This window comes from Limulus polyphemus, unplaced genomic scaffold (genome assembly GCF_000517525.1).
Source record: "Limulus polyphemus unplaced genomic scaffold, Limulus_polyphemus-2.1.2 Scaffold107, whole genome shotgun sequence".
Taxonomy (NCBI): Eukaryota; Metazoa; Arthropoda; class Merostomata; order Xiphosura; family Limulidae; genus Limulus; species Limulus polyphemus.
This window is the reverse complement of record NW_013665717.1, coordinates 245,228-263,266: the sequence shown is the minus strand read 5'-3', so window position 1 is coordinate 263,266 and position 18,039 is coordinate 245,228. Positions and strand designations below refer to the sequence as shown.

At 32.9% G+C, this 18,039-nt stretch overlaps 1 protein-coding gene across 1 annotated transcript in view; it reads left to right on the top strand.

Annotated features, from left to right (window-relative positions):
• Positions 1 to 15,779: 15,779 nt before the first annotated feature.
• The window catches only part of LOC106470717 (glycine-rich cell wall structural protein 1.0-like), a 3,591-nt gene continuing 1,331 nt past the window's right edge, over positions 15,780 to 18,039 (top strand). The window contains exons 1-2 of the mRNA XM_013931285.2: positions 15,780 to 15,919; positions 17,490 to 18,036. Coding sequence (XP_013786739.2) covers positions 15,899 to 15,919; positions 17,490 to 18,036 — 568 coding nt within the window. The 5' untranslated portion in view covers positions 15,780 to 15,898. The remainder of the gene's footprint in view (positions 15,920 to 17,489; positions 18,037 to 18,039) is intronic.

Genomic DNA, 18,039 nt, shown 5'->3' with positions numbered 1-18,039 from the left:
CTTTATTGTATATATATATATATATTATTTCTTCTACTAGTTAACGTTTTTAAATTTAAGTTTAAGGTGGGGTGTAATTTAATTGTTTTGTTATTGTATTAATGCAACGTAACCTGTGTAAAAAGTACCATCGTTTTTTTTTTTTTTTTTTTTTTTGTGCAGGAAAAATATTCTACGTCCTTGTTAAGTCTTGAGACTTACCTTTTAGCCTGATATGTGCGGAACTGAACAAACATGTTTCGTGTTCAGAGGTATGATATAATAAGAAGCTTGTCCACTGATGTATGGAAATATATATATATATATATATATATGGTTTCTTTACTTAGTGGTGAGATTGTCAACGTCTAACCACTGAAATCAACTAATTATAATATCTAAAAGTTAAGCACCTAAATATTAATACATTTGGTAGTACTAAATCTCTGTTAATTATGACATGTGCATGTCTCCAAATTTCTAATGATTCACGAACATCAATGTTTTTGAGATTGAACAGTTTTGTATTAGTTTGTTCTTATACCATAGAATATTATTGCCCTTCCTCTTTTTGTTCTGCTGGTGCGGTTTCTTATACCTTTTAAACACTTCTTCATATCAAAACGTTTTATTTAACTCTTTAAAAGATCAAAAATATTTTGTCTACTATCTTTCAAAGACATATTAACTATTTACAATAAGTACGAAATATTCAAAATTCAACGTTCATATAATAAATTTAACATTGACCAAACCATTTGTAACTAAAACACCAGAATTAAGGAGCATGTAATTGATGTAGAAAATTATAATAATCCGTACCATGAAAGTAGTTCTGCTTAATTTTGACCATGAATATAAAAGCTAAGCTTTTCTTTCTTACGCTATTTCCAGGAAACTAAGAAACTCCATTAACCTAAAATAGGCTATTTTATTGTGACAGTGGAATCACAAAAACGTGGCATTTCTGTTTTTTTTCTTCTTTTTTTCAAAGAAACTGGAGCTACGAACTAGGTCCACAATTTGAAAGTGTCATTCATTTAAAATGAGGGTTGTGACATTAAAACGTTGTTGCTTTGTTTTTCAATGCACGAGCAAAAGCAGTCAAAGCGAATCAAAAGCAACAGGATTCGATTTGATAAAAGAAGAAGACCGTTAAGAATAATCAGAGCAGAAAGTTTGCAAGCGCTTCTTAAATGAATTTTTACATTTTGATCATGTGTATCTAATCTAAAAGAATTCATCAGTGTAACAATGTTAATAAATATAATATTTTAAAGTAGCTCCAATAAAATCATAGTCCTTTGAATTGTTTCTCATTCGACACCCTAATTTTTATATGAGAGACCTATTTCATGAGACGCACCGCGAAACCTTTGTGTTTCAAGGCACTTGTCTGACTAACCAATACATTTTTTAATATCTGGCTTAGCCTATAGTTGCTGTTACAGTATAGATATTTTTCTATACATAATGTCAACACGAGTAACTTGTTTTAAAATGCCAATTATTATCAACTATTTAGTGTTTTAGCAGTCTTTAGCACCATGATAATCATATATCACGGCAACAACAACAATAAAATAAATAAATAAATAAACTGGGCCTGGCCTGACCTGATGGTTTGGGCACTCGACTCGCAATCTGTAAGTCGCAAGTTCAAATCTCGTCACCGAACATGCTCGCTCGTTCAGCTGTGGGGAACATTATAATGTAACGGTCAATCCCATTTTCCGTTGGCAGCAGAATACACCAAGACTTAATGGTGGGTGATATTGACTATCTGGCCTCCCTCTAGTTTATCACTTCTAAATTAGGGACGGTTTGCGCAGATGGCCCTTGAATAGCTTTGCACGATACCTAACAAACAAAAAATTAGTAACTATTAAATAAGTATTCTTATGAAATAGAAATCTTGTATTTTCATTAAATTTCTTGATTTTAAGCTTATACTAAAATTGAAATGCAATGTTATCCTAATTATATGTATACACATATACTTTAAGCTCAATATTATTTTATTTTTATTTGGCAATTTACGCATTCAGAAGCAAGCATATTTACAGACATGTGAGTATAACAATATTTTCTCTGTTTTATCAGTTACATCAGCACGACACTTTGAGATGGATGAAATTCTTCAACCATCATCCACTTAACACATACTGAAGGGCAGATTAAACTCAAACTGATAACCAAATGACCATGCATATTTTTAGTTAGTGAGCAATCTTTGCAAATAAATATTTGTTATTAAGTATAGTATTAGTTTTTAGTTAGTGAGCAATCTTTGCAAATTAATATTTGTTATTAAATATAGGATTAGTTTTTAGTTAATGAGCAATCTTTGCAAATGAATATTTGTTATTAAGTATAGTATTAGTTTTTTAGTTAGTGAGCAATCTTTGCAAATGAATATTTGTTATTAAATATAGGATTAGTTTTTAGTTAATGAGCAATCTTTGCAAATGAATATTTGTTATTAAGTATAGTATTAGTTTTAATAAAGAAATATGAGTACACAAGAAATTATAGGAAGTATTGCATAAAATACTTTTTCTAGATTATATAACATAACAACTCATGTCTTAGTTTAGACTAGTTTTGGTAAAATAGACTTTTACTGAATTCGAAGTTTTTATGGAGTGTCAACACGAATAACGTTTGAGTCTCTATGCTAAGTCCGATGATTATTCATATTAAAAATATATGAAAAAATGTAGCGAGATAAAAACTGTTAATGTGGAATTCCTGATAAAATAATGAACACTATTTGGACATAAGATGCTATGAAGAAGTAGACTCGCAGTTTGCTCAATATGAGTTGTATATTAAAAGTTTACGTCTTAAAAGGTTTGATTTTTTAACGTTTCCTCTTTTTGAAAAACAAATTCCAAAATAATTATTTAGTCATGTTTAGTGAAACAAAATTCTTACTATTTCTTTAATTTTATTTGTCTTTTGTCCCCCCGTGTCTCGGGGATAAGTCTAAAGGCTTATAACGCTAAAAACCGAGTTTCAATGCCCGTGGTTGGCATAGTATAGATAATCCACTGTTTAGCTCTGTGTGCTTAATAACAAAAACAAAACCATTTAAAACTTGAATAAAGTTTATTCTTGTCTCATTTGCTCCTTTGTTTTTCGGTTTGTGTTTCATCAATGGAGATTTGAAAAAAAAATGGTATCCAGTATTCAAAATAATGTCTTCAGCAGTTTATGCAGTTAGAGTATATATCTTTTTAAATATTGATTTTCTTTTTCAAAAATAAATGTCAGCACAATTTAAAATTGTTCACTGGCAACCCTGAGCTTTCATCATGACTCTTTTTATTCTGTGCAATGACGCGTCTTTTTTTTTCCTATGTTAAAAATTGTTTAAATATTTTTTTTATAATAGAATTATAAAAGTTTGATAAATGAGGTGAATCAAATAAACATATAAACCGGTTCTCGGATCAGGTACCCCTAGTTAACAAACCTTACAAGAAAAGGAGGAAAAAGAATATAAATGTATGATTCATATGGTTTTTAACATTCTTGTAGTTTTTATAAACCCTATCTTTGTTTGTTTGTAATTAAGCACAAAGCTACACAATAGGCTATCTGTGCTTTGCCCACCACGGGTATCGAAACCCGGATTCTAGCGTTGTAAGTCCGCAGACATACCGCTGTGCCACTGGGGGGCTAAACCCTATCTGAACCAAAAAGAAAGTGCTTAGGGCGGTTTATCAAATGTTATTTGTATCATACTTATTAGTTTCTTTATTTTTAATTTAGAAAACTGAATCCGTATATAAAGTTGTTTTGTCCTTCATTTGAAGGTATTAGGTTATGTTATTCTCAAATAGAGATTATCTATGAAGTAAGGTTAACTTGGTCAGTTCTTAGTTCATTGGCTAACAACCTTCTGCTTAAACCGTTATTGATCTTATACCAAAATTCTCCCGTCTTAACAGTTAGCTGCTCTATATTGTGTTATCTAATCTAATGCTGTTTTACTCACCAGAGATCTACGGTTTTTTTGGTTGTGATTAACTTCATGAGGTATAATTGACTACTATGCCACTTTAGAACATCAAGATCAAACTGTTTATTGTTTTAACTACCAATATTATAACCAGACTAATTAGTGTTTCATTCACCTTGACTCTACGATCTGAGATTTTTCTACTGCATTGTGAATAACTGATGTTACATTAATGTGTGTTTTATATTAGAAAGTGGGCGATGTAGACCTAAAGACACTCATACATGCATTTATTTTGTGTTTTCTGCATTATCTAACTTAAATGATACTTTCAAAAGCACATCCTTAAGTGCATGAAATGTAAATATATAAATAATATTTAACATCAATAATGAATGGAGGCACATTTCCTAAAAATTAAATTACCTTGAAAACGTCCACTATTGAAAATGATAAAATAAAGATTTTGAACAATGTAATATACTAACTTACTCAAAGTTACGTAACATACTAAAATAGGAAATATTACTAATATGCCCCCCCCCCCGGTTATAACCCAGGAACCCAGGATCGGTTTAGAATTGGCAGAAAATGGGTCAAACCGTCTAACACGGATAAAAACGAAAAACACTAAATGTTTACTATTACTTTTTTTTTTCTTCCTGTGGTAATATTTTAGTTATTCTACAGTTCATGGATCCTGGTTTTCAAGCATAACGTTATTCGTAAGCACATTTTTATGTATAGCGGTTACAGGTAACACTTCAGTGAACTGGTGCTTTTGTAAGGACATATAACTTAGAATACAGGTGTATATGGAGAATATAAATAATATTGAATATTCGTATGTTAGATTTATATAAATGCGAGAAAAGTGTTTAGAAATAATAATGTACACACGCATAGTGTATATACATATATTTATCTGTTAACATCAATAGTTGTGTAAATATTCGATAACTAAAAATAAACAGAAACAGCTACAACTTTGATCAGTTAAAGAAAACAAAAAATCCTGTTCGAGTAAATTATTACTTTAAATGTGGAAGATTTTCTGATGTATATAATATGCCCCGAGAAACAGGCAACAACGTATACGTTTTTTCATCGAAGTGATAGAAAGTTTTATTTTAGCAAGATATCAGGAAAATTCATAAATATGATTCACCAAACTCTTTACGGAGCCTGTCTTGGTCATTTCTTAAAGCAAACTGACTTATTTAAATAATTCACCTTTGCCATATAAAGTGGGGTGGTACTGACCAGAGTCTGTATTGACTGACAATTATCGTCCAGGCGTTTATATTGATGTGTCGTTTCTTGCGTTGACGCTCAAAGCCTATTAAATCTTAATGATTCAGTGGCGTAGGAGGCAAGATGGACCCCCCCCCCACTTTTCAATCTATTCCAGTCAAAAAAATATATCAAAACTAGGAAAACTGATTTCGGGAAAAGCAGAAGAATGCATAAAATTTCACCCAAAGTCCAAGAACATTTCATGGTCCTAAGACGAACTGTGGATACCAGCTGTAACAGATGCACCTCTGGTACACATTCCCTAGCTTCGTTCATGGAAATAAACCTTGCCTCCCCCCCCCACTTTCAATTTGCCCCTACACCTCTGTGGTTTTCTAAAAAAAAAAAACTGAAAAAGATTCCTCGTCTATAATTACATACTCATTTTACCATTTCATGAATGTTATTAGCAAATTGGTTGTTTTTATTATTAGTATTGATGTTTGGCTTAACAGTTTTCTTGCAATGTGGCGTAAAAAAAACGAGCTTCTATGACATTTAGTATCTTGAAGCTAAGCAGTAAACGATGTGTACATTTGCTTGTTTGTTTTAAATTTGCGCAAACCTACAGAGGGATATCTGCGCTAGCAGTCCTTAATTTAGCAGTGATAGAGTAGAGGTAAGAAAGCTAATCAACACCACCTATAGGAAACTCTTGGGCTACTCTTTTACCAACGAATAGTGGATTGATCGTCACATTATAACGCCATCACGGCTGAAAGAACGAACATGTTAGTGGGACGGAGAATCGAACCCGCAGATTGCGGGCCGAGCGCCCTAACCATCTGGCCATGCGTACCCTTTAAAAACGAACTGACAAAAAAGTACGAAACCGTTATCAAGTTTTATCTAACAATTAGTAATTTGAGATTGGCTGGGTCTACCGTTCAAGAAGAATTGCACATAAAAATATTTCAATAGAGTAATGTTCGTAACTGAAGATAATAGGAAAGATGGATCAAAAATACAAAAAAGGTTCTACTCTTTTTTGTAATTGTTAAAATGATTTGGTAGATTCGTATGTTTTAAAAACGCAAGGATCTGATTATAAAAATATATATCATCTTGAGTTGTGATGCCTTTTACACTTTGAAAAATTATAAGACCTATTTTCCATAATAAAGATTGAAGTAGATAACAACAAGTTAAAGTAATAAAAAATTTAACTTCCACATTCATAGAGTGAATTAACTGAATGATACAAAATATTCTAAAGTCAAAAGTCTTGTTAAAATCTAACGACAAAATATTTAATTCAAAAAACAACGGGGCGCCATAAGTTTGCTTTTGTAAGTGGAGAGAATTTTAGCTTACATATAATTTAATGCACTTATTATAAACGATGAAAAAGATTAGATACGTGAAATGTAGTTTAATTACCAGATGTTAAAAGATAAAAGCAGAAACAGATTGTGTGACAGAATGTTAGTTTCTTTTACTTATATGAAATTCATTACATCCAAAAAATTTTAAAAATCATCAGAAAATACCTAAAAAAAAGGAAATAATTCAGTATAAAAATCCATATTTTATATTTTTGCAAGTGTATATATAGAATGTTTAGTGTAAATTTGTGTCCTTTTAAAAGACTACTGGCAATAAAATCTGAATTCACGTGGAGGGTGAAAAAAAAAGACAATTTAATAATAATATTTTTCACAAATGTCACACGAGCGGAAATGTTTATTGCCTGATGATTTTATTTCGTTCAGAGGCAATCTTTACTAGGAAGACGATTCACATTTTAAAACAAAATTCATCCTTGGTTCAGCTGTGCAAAACTCTTATAGAATAACTATAATATTTTCAGTAGATTTTTTGTTTGTTTGTTTTATACTAATACAAATACTTGTTAGTGTAGGGGATAAAAACGTTTATACATGAAGTTACGTCTCATTCTTAATGCTTTTCAGCATTCCTAAAACTAGTTTGTTCATAAACGTCATCTTTCAGAAATAACCATGATAAAAGTTCCTCGAAGTTTAGTGAATTGGTGTTTCTCACGTTTCACGGCTACTTACTTTACGTCTAATGGAAAACGTAAAATCGAAGGGACAATATCACTAAATCTCCCATTGACTGCCTTATCTTAAGTGTGTTTTATGCCTTACAAAATAATCTGTAAAAGATGATATATTCATTCAATATATGTGAAATGTTGCATGTAAAAACTGAAGGAAAAGAAATAAAGGAAAAACTGTTTGATGATACAATAAATACAATGAAAATATAATATCGTTATAAAGAACAATAATGAATTAAATTAACGTGCATTTGTTGCAAAGCACAAAGCTAAACAATGTGCTCTGTAATGTGCACACCACGGGTATATCGAAACCCGATTTTTTAGCGTTATATGCTTTCATACTTACGGCTGAACCACCTGGAGGCATCTATTATATATATATATATACCGCAATAACAATAATGATAAATTTTTAATCCTAAAACAAGTATTTATAACATAATAGCTTATGCTGATATTAATAACTTTTGTAGATTAAAAGCTGAACAGTTAATTTTCGGCATTTTGATTATTAGTGTTTTGAAAATAGAGATTATCACAAATATAAAGTAGAAAAATATAAAAATTAAACCGCGATTCTAAATATTCAATCAGTCCTAACCATCCCAAGTCAAGTGATTTAAGCTTTTATGTTACCTGTTTAAATATGGAACTTCCTAGGAGCCCATACAAAAAACGCATGAATGGTAGTTTGGGAATTAAGAATAAAAACTGCATCAAGTAACCTTTAATTATTTGAAATGATTAATACAGGTTTACAATATTGCGACATCCGGTAGGCATGGATGGGATCTTCTATATGCAGAAACTACATGGAAATTTAGACAAAAATCACACAAATATATCTTCATAAAGATATATTCTATACTATGAAACGGTGAAATTTTATGACAATAAGTCACATACAAACTTTGAAATTTCTTTTATATACTTGCACGTAATTTATTTTATCTTCACTTTTATCCTAGTAGCGCCACAGTCAAGATCTTTTTAAATATCTTTTTTAAAAATTCTTCAATTTACAGTAATAGTTTGAGCATACATAATGCTTCTAAATGTTTGAAATACAAACGTGACACATTTTCTTATGATGTAGCCTTAATTGTATAATAAAAGCCTGTTTGTTTGTAGTTAAGCACAAAGCTACACAAAGGGCTATCTGTTCTCTGCCCATCACGGGTATCGAAACCCAGTTTCTAGCGTTGCAACTCCGCAGACATGCCGCTGTGCAATTGGAGAGGGTCATAATAAAATCATCTGTAAGTTGCCTAATGACGTTATTCTGGCTCATTATTCTGTTTTAAATTATTTAGGTTTTATATCTTGTGTTATTTCGAAGTTGTTGAACTATTAACAATAGAAAAAATCTGCTGTATTGTACGTACGAAAAATAAATTGAACCTGAAGCAATACAGACCTGTTACTAAAATATCGCAGTTCTAAAGTTACGCTTAAAAAATAAGAATAACATCTTACAAAAGTTTTAATACTGATGAACTTTGTTCTAAATATTTACAAAATACCAATAAACATTTCACTTAATTTGTCTTTAGACTTTACAATAAAGTAACAAAGCATACTTTGTATTATAGATCGCTTTGACACGACTTTGTTACGATCATACTGTTCTCACACTTGGCTCACCTTTGTTATGTCCATTTTTTTAGGTTATAAATACCCGTCAGGAATTGACTCATACCCATGTAACATTACAAATTGTTGTTTATTAATATAATCGGTAACACATAGATTTAGAACTACGTTTTGGTTTTCACTGGCAGCAAATCACTTTCTTAATTCACCTCTCTCAGTTTATTCGTTTTCTCTCACATCTTCCTATTTTTCTTTTCTTCGTTGAACTCCTATTTAATATATTCCTTTTTTAAACCCTCTACGAACAGGTTCCTTCATTTTCCACCCTGTACACCTGTTTCTCTTCTATAGGATTATAACATTTCATAATTATAAGGTTCTGTAATCTCCATACCGTTCACTCTAATGAAGTAGAGTGCTGTAATTCGTTAAAGACCGATCAAAATCCTTTCTCACCTCTCTTGATCCCAACCGGTGTTTTTTCACACCTAACTTTATAACACTTTACTTTTAAAAATACTTTTCTTGTTGTTTTCTTAGTAAAATCTATTCAATGGGCTATCTGCACTTTGTCAGCCACAGGGAATCGAACCATGGATTTTAGTGTTGTAAGTCCTTAAACTTATAGCTCATCCACCGGGGAGTTTACAAATACAATATTTACGTTTTATTGAACATTTATTTAAACTAAAATATTTTAAATACTTGAGTGTGATCGATTGCAGCATTAATTTTTGAGTTATAAGCCGAACAGATGACATTCCAGTTCATACTCTGACTCAGACTACTGATTACACACCAATCGTATAATTTCATCAGGTCAAAGAAAATTCTGCTTCATCTTGCAACTTGCTGAGCCGATATAAAATCTGAGAGATTTCCTGGTTTGAACATATTTGGCTTATAGTTTCTCATAACCTTTTTTAACCCATTATATTCTGTTTTCTCTTGATCTCCTTTTTTTTTTGGACAGTATTCAAATAAATATCTAATATCTGTTACTTTAACAAGACATAAATCAACTGGTAGATTTAACAAAAATGTAATATTCAGAAAGTTTTTGTTTTTTAAGGGAAGTTGTAGGAATAAGTATGTGTCAATGCCCCAAACTGTAAAATATCAACTTTTCCAACCAAATCTTCCTATGTATGCTACAATTTTAGTTTATTTAATGTTAAAAGAATAAACCGATTCATATTTTTGGTATTTTGTTTAATGAACTCGTAACTAGTGATATGGCATAATACCTCAATACATAAAAGGACCTGGCGTAGTTAATAGTTCATCTGTGAATCGAAGGTTTCGTGGTTCGAAAAATCGTACTCCACATTTTGGGGCCGCGCGTGCATTATGAGAGAATAGGCTTTGATTTGACTGAAGTTAAGCCCAATGCTACACAATAGGCTGTATATATGTGTGCTCCGCTCACCACAGGTATTGAAACCCGGTTTCTACCGTAGTAAGTCCGCAGACATACCGCTGTTCCACTGGGGGGGAGGGCAGAGAGCAAAGGTCAAATCCCATTATTCGAGTAGAGTAGATCAAAGGTTGACGGTAAATGCTGTTCATTAGCTGCCTTCCTTCCTGTCTATCAGTTCAACGCTGAGGACAGCTAGTGCAGATAGCCCTTGTGTAGCTTTGCGGAAACATTGGAAAGAAACAAACAATTGTATAGTTGTTCATTTGAGGAGTATAAGAACAATAGCATTAGAACAATCGCCATTCTCTATTTCTAAAATAACCTTAAAAACCAGTTTCCTGTTTTTGTAACTTTCTGATGGTCTTGTACGAAAGGTAATGAAGTTAAAGACATTTCCGCTCGTGCTGTTTTATACTTTAAGAAATATCAACTTTTTGTGCATAATATATACATTTTTCAGGAGTTGGAAATTTCGGGTCAACGTTTTAGAGCTTTTATTACTTTGTCCCATATAATGTGAGATGAACTGTATTAGGCCATTACCACAGTAACCAATTTATATCGGTTTGCTGCCTGTTGCTAGGAGATATTCGACTGTTATACAATTATGTACTGCTGGGAAATTTTCTGAAAATAAAATTTAAAGAAAAGTTTTTCTTTAATTACCAGGTTTTTTTCCAAGCTATTGTGTGGTACTCTAAATTTAACAAGGTATAGAAATTTGAGTTTAATTCCTTGCAAACACTTTTGGCATGATATGACTTTCGTTTCTAATAACTCGTGTATAAATCAGTTTTCACGCACACACACACATATATATAGACTTATGTAAACGTGTTTTATGCACTTAGATCTTATCATAGGCTCATACAATTTTTCAAACCTTTTCAAGTAATCTAATTCAAGAATGTGATAATTATGTATGACCAGGATAAAATCAACCATTTATAAAACCATGAGTAGTCAAAAATGGCGGAAATGGTTGATCCGGAGGTCTAGGATTCAAGCCTACTATATGTCGCTGAACATGCTTTAACCTTTTAACTGTGGACGCGATATAAAAGTGACAATTAATCCTGCTATTCTATTAAAATTAATCCCGTAGACGGTGGGTGCTGCTGACTGATTGCATCCTCTTTAGGGAATTTGCGACAAAACCGATTTATTATTCTATCTGAAGTGTTTTTGTTTTGTGTGAAAAAGGTTGACATAATCTCCTCTTATGATATTCTATGTGTTGCAGTTACACAGCTGCAATACACTCGCACACTCTAGCAGTTCTAGGCACATGCAGTTACCGTCTGCTGTCGTGGATCCGTTACTTAGCTTGTTTAATCAACCTGGTAAGAAATTGAAATAAACCCTGAAAGTACTATTAGCAGAATTATCCTAGGAAGCACCTATCGATTTCTATAAAAGAATATATTTGTTCATCCCTGAATATAGGCTTATATTATCGTCCCTTGAGAACATAGTTCTCCATCTCTTGTTCCTAACGTGATTTTCCTTCTCTTTTCACTCGTTTTTATTTCTATAACTAACGAAAGAACTTTCTAACATTCTAACTGTATATGTAAGTTTGTTATTATTTTCGGTTACCCTACTAAAATGCACTACGTTCAATTATCAATACACAGTGGAATTGTTGCCCTGTTTGAATGTAAGGATACCGTACCGTAGTTTAGAGGTAAGTGTATAGGGGATAATGCTCCCCACCAAAAAAAAAACGAGCTTCGCATGGGATCACCCCGAGACAAACGCCGTCACTGTATACATATATATATAGAAATTGATAGATATCTTTAGAGCATTTTCCCATCACCTTTTTAGAAAAACTTCATTACAAAATCAGTATTTTTAGAAACTAACATTTTTATAATAATTATCAGGATTTGAATGTACATAAATACAGAAATCCTTCCTATGTACCTGAATTGAACACTTAATCATGAATTTCGAGCTAATGTCCCAAAAAAACAAATGACGTTGAATTTTCGTACACTTCGACGTTTGCAGTAAGTAAATTTAATGTTCAAATATTTATGAAGGTGAAAACATTCATATTTATGCTATGTTCGTCAAAAACTTCTGTTTTACTATGGGAAGGGGGGGCAAGTGTTTGTCCTGTGGTAGAACTCTGGATTTTGGAGTTGGCAAGCCGGTTTCAAATACGTACCATTAAACACAAACATTTTCCACGATTTAAGCTGTGGGTGCAATATAAGAATAATAGTCAATCCCTTAGCATAGAAGTTGGGTGATAGGGTGCTGCTGACTGGCTGACCTCCTTTTAGTCAGTAATTTAAAATTGGAACACACTGTCAGATAGCCTTGATAATTATCAATACGAAATAAAACTTCATTTAGAGTTAAAATCAAATAAAGGTCTTTTAATTGTTTTTAAATACAGTAATTTATATTCGAATTACACGATATGGAAGGTATAGACATTCACAAGAAAACTCGTATTTGACTTTATCATATCTAAAAACAAGATGGCTTATAGTGAATCCATCAATTAAGGGAAACGAAACGACAGGTAACACAACAAACATTTCTTAATCCATCAATTAAGGGAACGAAACGACAGATAACACAACAAACATTTCTTAATCCATCAATTAAGGGAAACGAAACGACAGATAACACAACAAACATTTCTTAATCCATCAAATAAAGGAAACGAAACGACAGATAACACAACAAACCTTTGTTCGTGATTAAGCTACATTTATGTGATCGCCGAATAAGCCTGATATTAGAAATATTCGAAGTGTACTCCGTCATTAGCATTGTATGCGCTACACTTGGTAACGTAAATATACCCACATAAAAGAAAAAAATCGTACGAAATGGTCGGTATCCTTAATATCTTTAATCAGGGGGTTCGCTAGGGACCACCCGGATTATTTGTCCCATTTCGAGCGCTTGATAAAAGATATTCTACTTCTATGGATTAGATAAGTGCTCTCTGACAAAGGTCCCTGCAATAAATTGTAATAGAAACCTTAATGGCACAGCATTCTTAAGTTTTTCTGCCATGAATCCAAAATTATAAGCAATTAAAGGGTAAAAACAAAAGCCGCCAAATCATATCACTGTAAGTCACAAAAGCTTTAAATATAATGTAATCGTTCCTTAAACTTCAGTATCTTTCCTTTTATCCTTAATAATACTTAATGAAAGTTGAGGGAATGCATTACTTAGATTACCTCTAAGGTAATGACAGACACAATCTGGGATTTAGTACAAACTCTATACATGTGACATTCCTAAGCACATGCTATAAGCTACTTCTAATTATTTACATTGGTAAGAAAAGTACAACTACACCTGTGAAGTGATTTCCTGCTGTTAAATAATGCGAATAACTCGTACTCTTAGTTACCGATTTTACATTTTTCGCGCAAGGCTACTCGAGGTCTAGCTACGCTAGCCGTCCCTGATTTAGAAGTGATGGAAGGCAGCTTGAGCTACTCTAACCGAATAGTGTGATTGTTTGTTACATTATAATGCACTCCACGGCTGATAAGGAAGAGCACGTTTAGTAACGGGATTCGAACCCGCGACACACAGGTTGCGAGTCGATCATCCTAACAACCATAGCATGCGAGGCCGATATTTAAGTCAATGCCAAGACATTTACAAATCTAGTTTAAGAATAAATGTAAGCCAAATGAGATTGAATAGCATACTTAGTAAACCGAATTGTATAAAAAAAAATCCATCACTAACGATAAAAGATAATTGTGTATGAGCAAATAAAAATCAAGGTAACACATTGAAATATCATCCTAATGAGCAACATAAATAATATTAAGCTGATTGATTAAACCTCCTATTGAGTACCATAAGCAATATTAAATTGACCGATTGAGTCATCCTTCCAATGATCAACATAAACAATATTAAGCTGATTGATTAAACCTCCTATTGAGTACCATAAACAATATTAAATTGACTGATTGAGTCATCCTTCCAATGATCCAATGTTCATTAGGATGAATACTGTACCAGTCAACTTAATGTTCACAATGTTCATTAGGATGAATACTGTACTAGTCAACTTAATGTTCACAATGTTCATTAGGATGAATACTGTACCAGTCAACTTAATGTTCACAATGTTCATTAGGATGAATACTGTACCAGTCAACTTAATTTCGCTTACACTTCTTAATAAGATGACGATTTCTTCAGTCAACCTAAAAGCGTCATTAGTGCTCGATAGGATGAAGATGATAATTTAAGAAGTCAAATTAACGGTTCTCTGCATTGGGAGATGACTTATCCAGCCAGTTTAATAGTATTTATATTGCCCAATAGGATGATGACTTAATCAGTCAAGTTAAGAGTGTTTATATTATTCAATAGAAAATTATTTGATCAGTTAACTTAATATTGTTTATTTTGGTTTTTAATTCAAATACAGTATTGAATTCAAATTCGATGACGAGGAACCCACTTTGAGACTAATAATGCTTGGAGACGGCTTGAATGGGTAATGAAGAAAAACTTTAATATAAGTTTAACAAAACAGCAAATGTACAACGTTTCGACAAGGTTCTGTCATCAACTGCATCATCCAATCATTATTAGATACTGTATTGATTAATAATTTCGTAGTAAAATCCTCAGAAACATTAGGATGAATACTGTACCAGTCAACTTAATGTTCATAATGTTCATTAGGATAAATACTGTACCAGTCAACTTAATGTTCATTTCCAAAACATTGTTCTAGTAGATTAATGATCACAAACATATGGTACATTTCCTACCCGTTCTTGTAAGTTGCCCAAAATCTCAGTTAAAGACCATGTCATTGGAAAACACAAACATTTGAACAGTATTGTGCACCGAAAACAAGTTGTCCTGAAATGACCATTAAACATTGATTTTTTCATACATGATGAAATTAATGATGTTATATTATGTAAAAGGCTGTCGAACACCTCCAATAATTAATTAATGCTGTCGAACACCTCCAACAATTAATTAATGCTGACAATGTCTGTCATTAATCTGGGTTGTTTGACTTACCATACACTAATAAATATCTAGTTTTGGTTATTCGGTATTTCATTGCTTTGTTAAATCTTGCTAACCTGCCGATTAGCTTATCATTTTGTTCCTATCAAACATTCATGTGATTATCTTTTGAAATATAGTTAGCTTAGCTCTGATTTACCGTGTAGGAAGTGTGTGTCCGTCTAGAAACAAATTTACTGAGAAATTTCAACCAGAAACTACTATCCAAAACTTCAAAGTATCTGCTTTCCAATGAGTTCGATGCACTTTGAACAATCAACCAACTGAATCGAGGTGTAAATATTTCTTTTTTCTTTTTGCGTGAAGCTCTTTTGATGAGATTCTAGCGGGAGCAGAAACATTGTAAGTGGGGCACTGGTGTCATTGTTAGAGTGTTACTGTGCGTCATGTGACTACATCCTCGCCAGCTATATATAATGATGTTTCAGCTCTAGTCTAGCAGAATTCATTTCGACATATAAAGGCTTCTTTAACTAGTTGAGAAGTCAGTTCAGATCCTAGGTATTTGATTACTAAATTGAAGTATAAAAGACGTTAAAGAGTTAATCACGCATAAAGGAAAAAGATGAGAGCCAAAAAAAGAATGGTGAGTTTGAAGGATCTAGAATTGAAATAACGGATTTATAAAAGTTTTAATGATTAGATATTTTAAGATGAGTGTCTGCTTCATCAAAATTGAGATGTCATGATCTTTACTAAGAGAGATGATAAGATTTATAGACTGAGATGTTATGATCTTTACTAAGAGAGATGATAAGATCTATAGACTAAGATGTCATGATCTTTACTAAGAGAGATGATAAGATTTATAGACTGAGATGTCATGATCTTTACTAAGAGAGATGATAAGATTTATAGACTGAGATGTCATGATCTTTACTAAGAGAGATGATAAGATCTATAGACTGAGATGTCATGATCTTTACTAAGAGAAATGATAAGATTTATAGACTAAGATGTCATGATCTTTACTAAGAGAGATGATAAGATTTATAGACTGAGATGCCATGATCTTTACTAAGAGAGATGATAAGATTTATAGACTTTATATATTTTCCAGAAATAATATTCATTAGACAGGTTTAAGTTTTTAAAACTGTTTTGATATTGGTACATCATTAGCATCTCATGGCTACACATAATCAACTGTTTGATACATTTAAATGGTTCATATCATTAGTTGATCGTAACTGACGAGACTTTACTTGTGTATTTTAAAATCTAATATATTATGAACAATTTAAAGATGGAACGTCAAATAAGAACATATATATATATATATATACGAATTTTCATATTGGAAACATTTCAACTGATAAAAATAATGTATTAGTATCCTAACGATAAATTTTATTCTTACTAGAAGATTATAGCTTTCTTACGCAGGGGAGTGTTAGGCCTACAGCAGGGTAGTTTGAAACAAATACTGAGTCGAACTAGACAACACATTTAAAATTTTATTTCTGAAACTAATAAGAGAATTATCTTACTAACGATGTAGCTATTATACATAATTCAAACTGACTGTCAATAAATGCGTAGACAAATAGATAAATAAATGTTAATCGTCCGTGATAGTAAGATATCTTTAATTATTTCGTTAAGTGAGTGCTCAAAAATGTATATTAATTAACCTACGCATCTTATAGGGAATGATGATAGAACTTTATTTTAATGTTATTAATATTTACATACAAGAAGATAAAAACAATTATGAATAAGGAAGTGTAATTTAAAACCAGTTGGTTTGGTTGGTTTGGAATTTCGCGCAAAGCTACACGAGGGCTATCTTCGCTAGCCATCTTTAATTTAGCAGTGAAAGACTAGAGAGAAGGCAGTTAGTCATCACCACCCACCGCCAACTCTTGGGTTACTCTTTTACCAATGAATAGTGGGATTGACCGTCACCTTATAACGCCCACACGGCTGAAAGGGCGAGAATGTTTGGTGGGACGGGGATTCGAATCCGCGACCCACAGATTGCGAGTCGAGTGCCTTAAAAACAATTGATGTGGATATTTATACTACAATATGTGATCTTTTTTTTCCTCAGTAGTTTAAGAGTCTTCAATTATGTCACTCAAATCAACCTAATAATCTTAAATTCAAATATCTAAAAAAATTATATTTCCTAATGTTATTTTTTCTTCTTCAAGATGACTCTGCAGTACCTGGCTGTTGTTCTTGCTGTCTTCACATTATCTCGGACTGAAAATGTAAAAGCTGAAATCCTTAGAAATGACGACAAATATGACCTAATTCCTTCTGAAACAGGATATGGCGGTGGAGGTTATGGAGGAGGAGGCTATGGTGGTGGGGGAGGTAAAGGAGGATATGGCGGTGGGGGTTACGGTGGAGGAGGTGGAGGAAAAGGAGGTGGAGGATATGGCGGTGGGGGTTACGGTGGAGGAGGTGGAGGAAAAGGAGGTGGAGGCTATGGTGGTGGTGGCTACGGTGGCGGAGGATATGGTGGTGGTGGTGGAAAAGGAGGTTATGGAGGTGGAGGCTATGGTGGTGGTGGCTACGGCGGCGGAGGATATGGCGGTGGTGGTGGAAAAGGAGGCTATGGTGGTGGTGGCTACGGCGGCGGCGGTGGTGGTGGAAAAGGAGGCTATGGTGGAGGAGGATATGGTGGTGGAGGATATGGAGGAGGAGGCTACGGTGGTGGCGGAGGAAAAGGAGGATATGGAGGGGGAGGCTACGGTG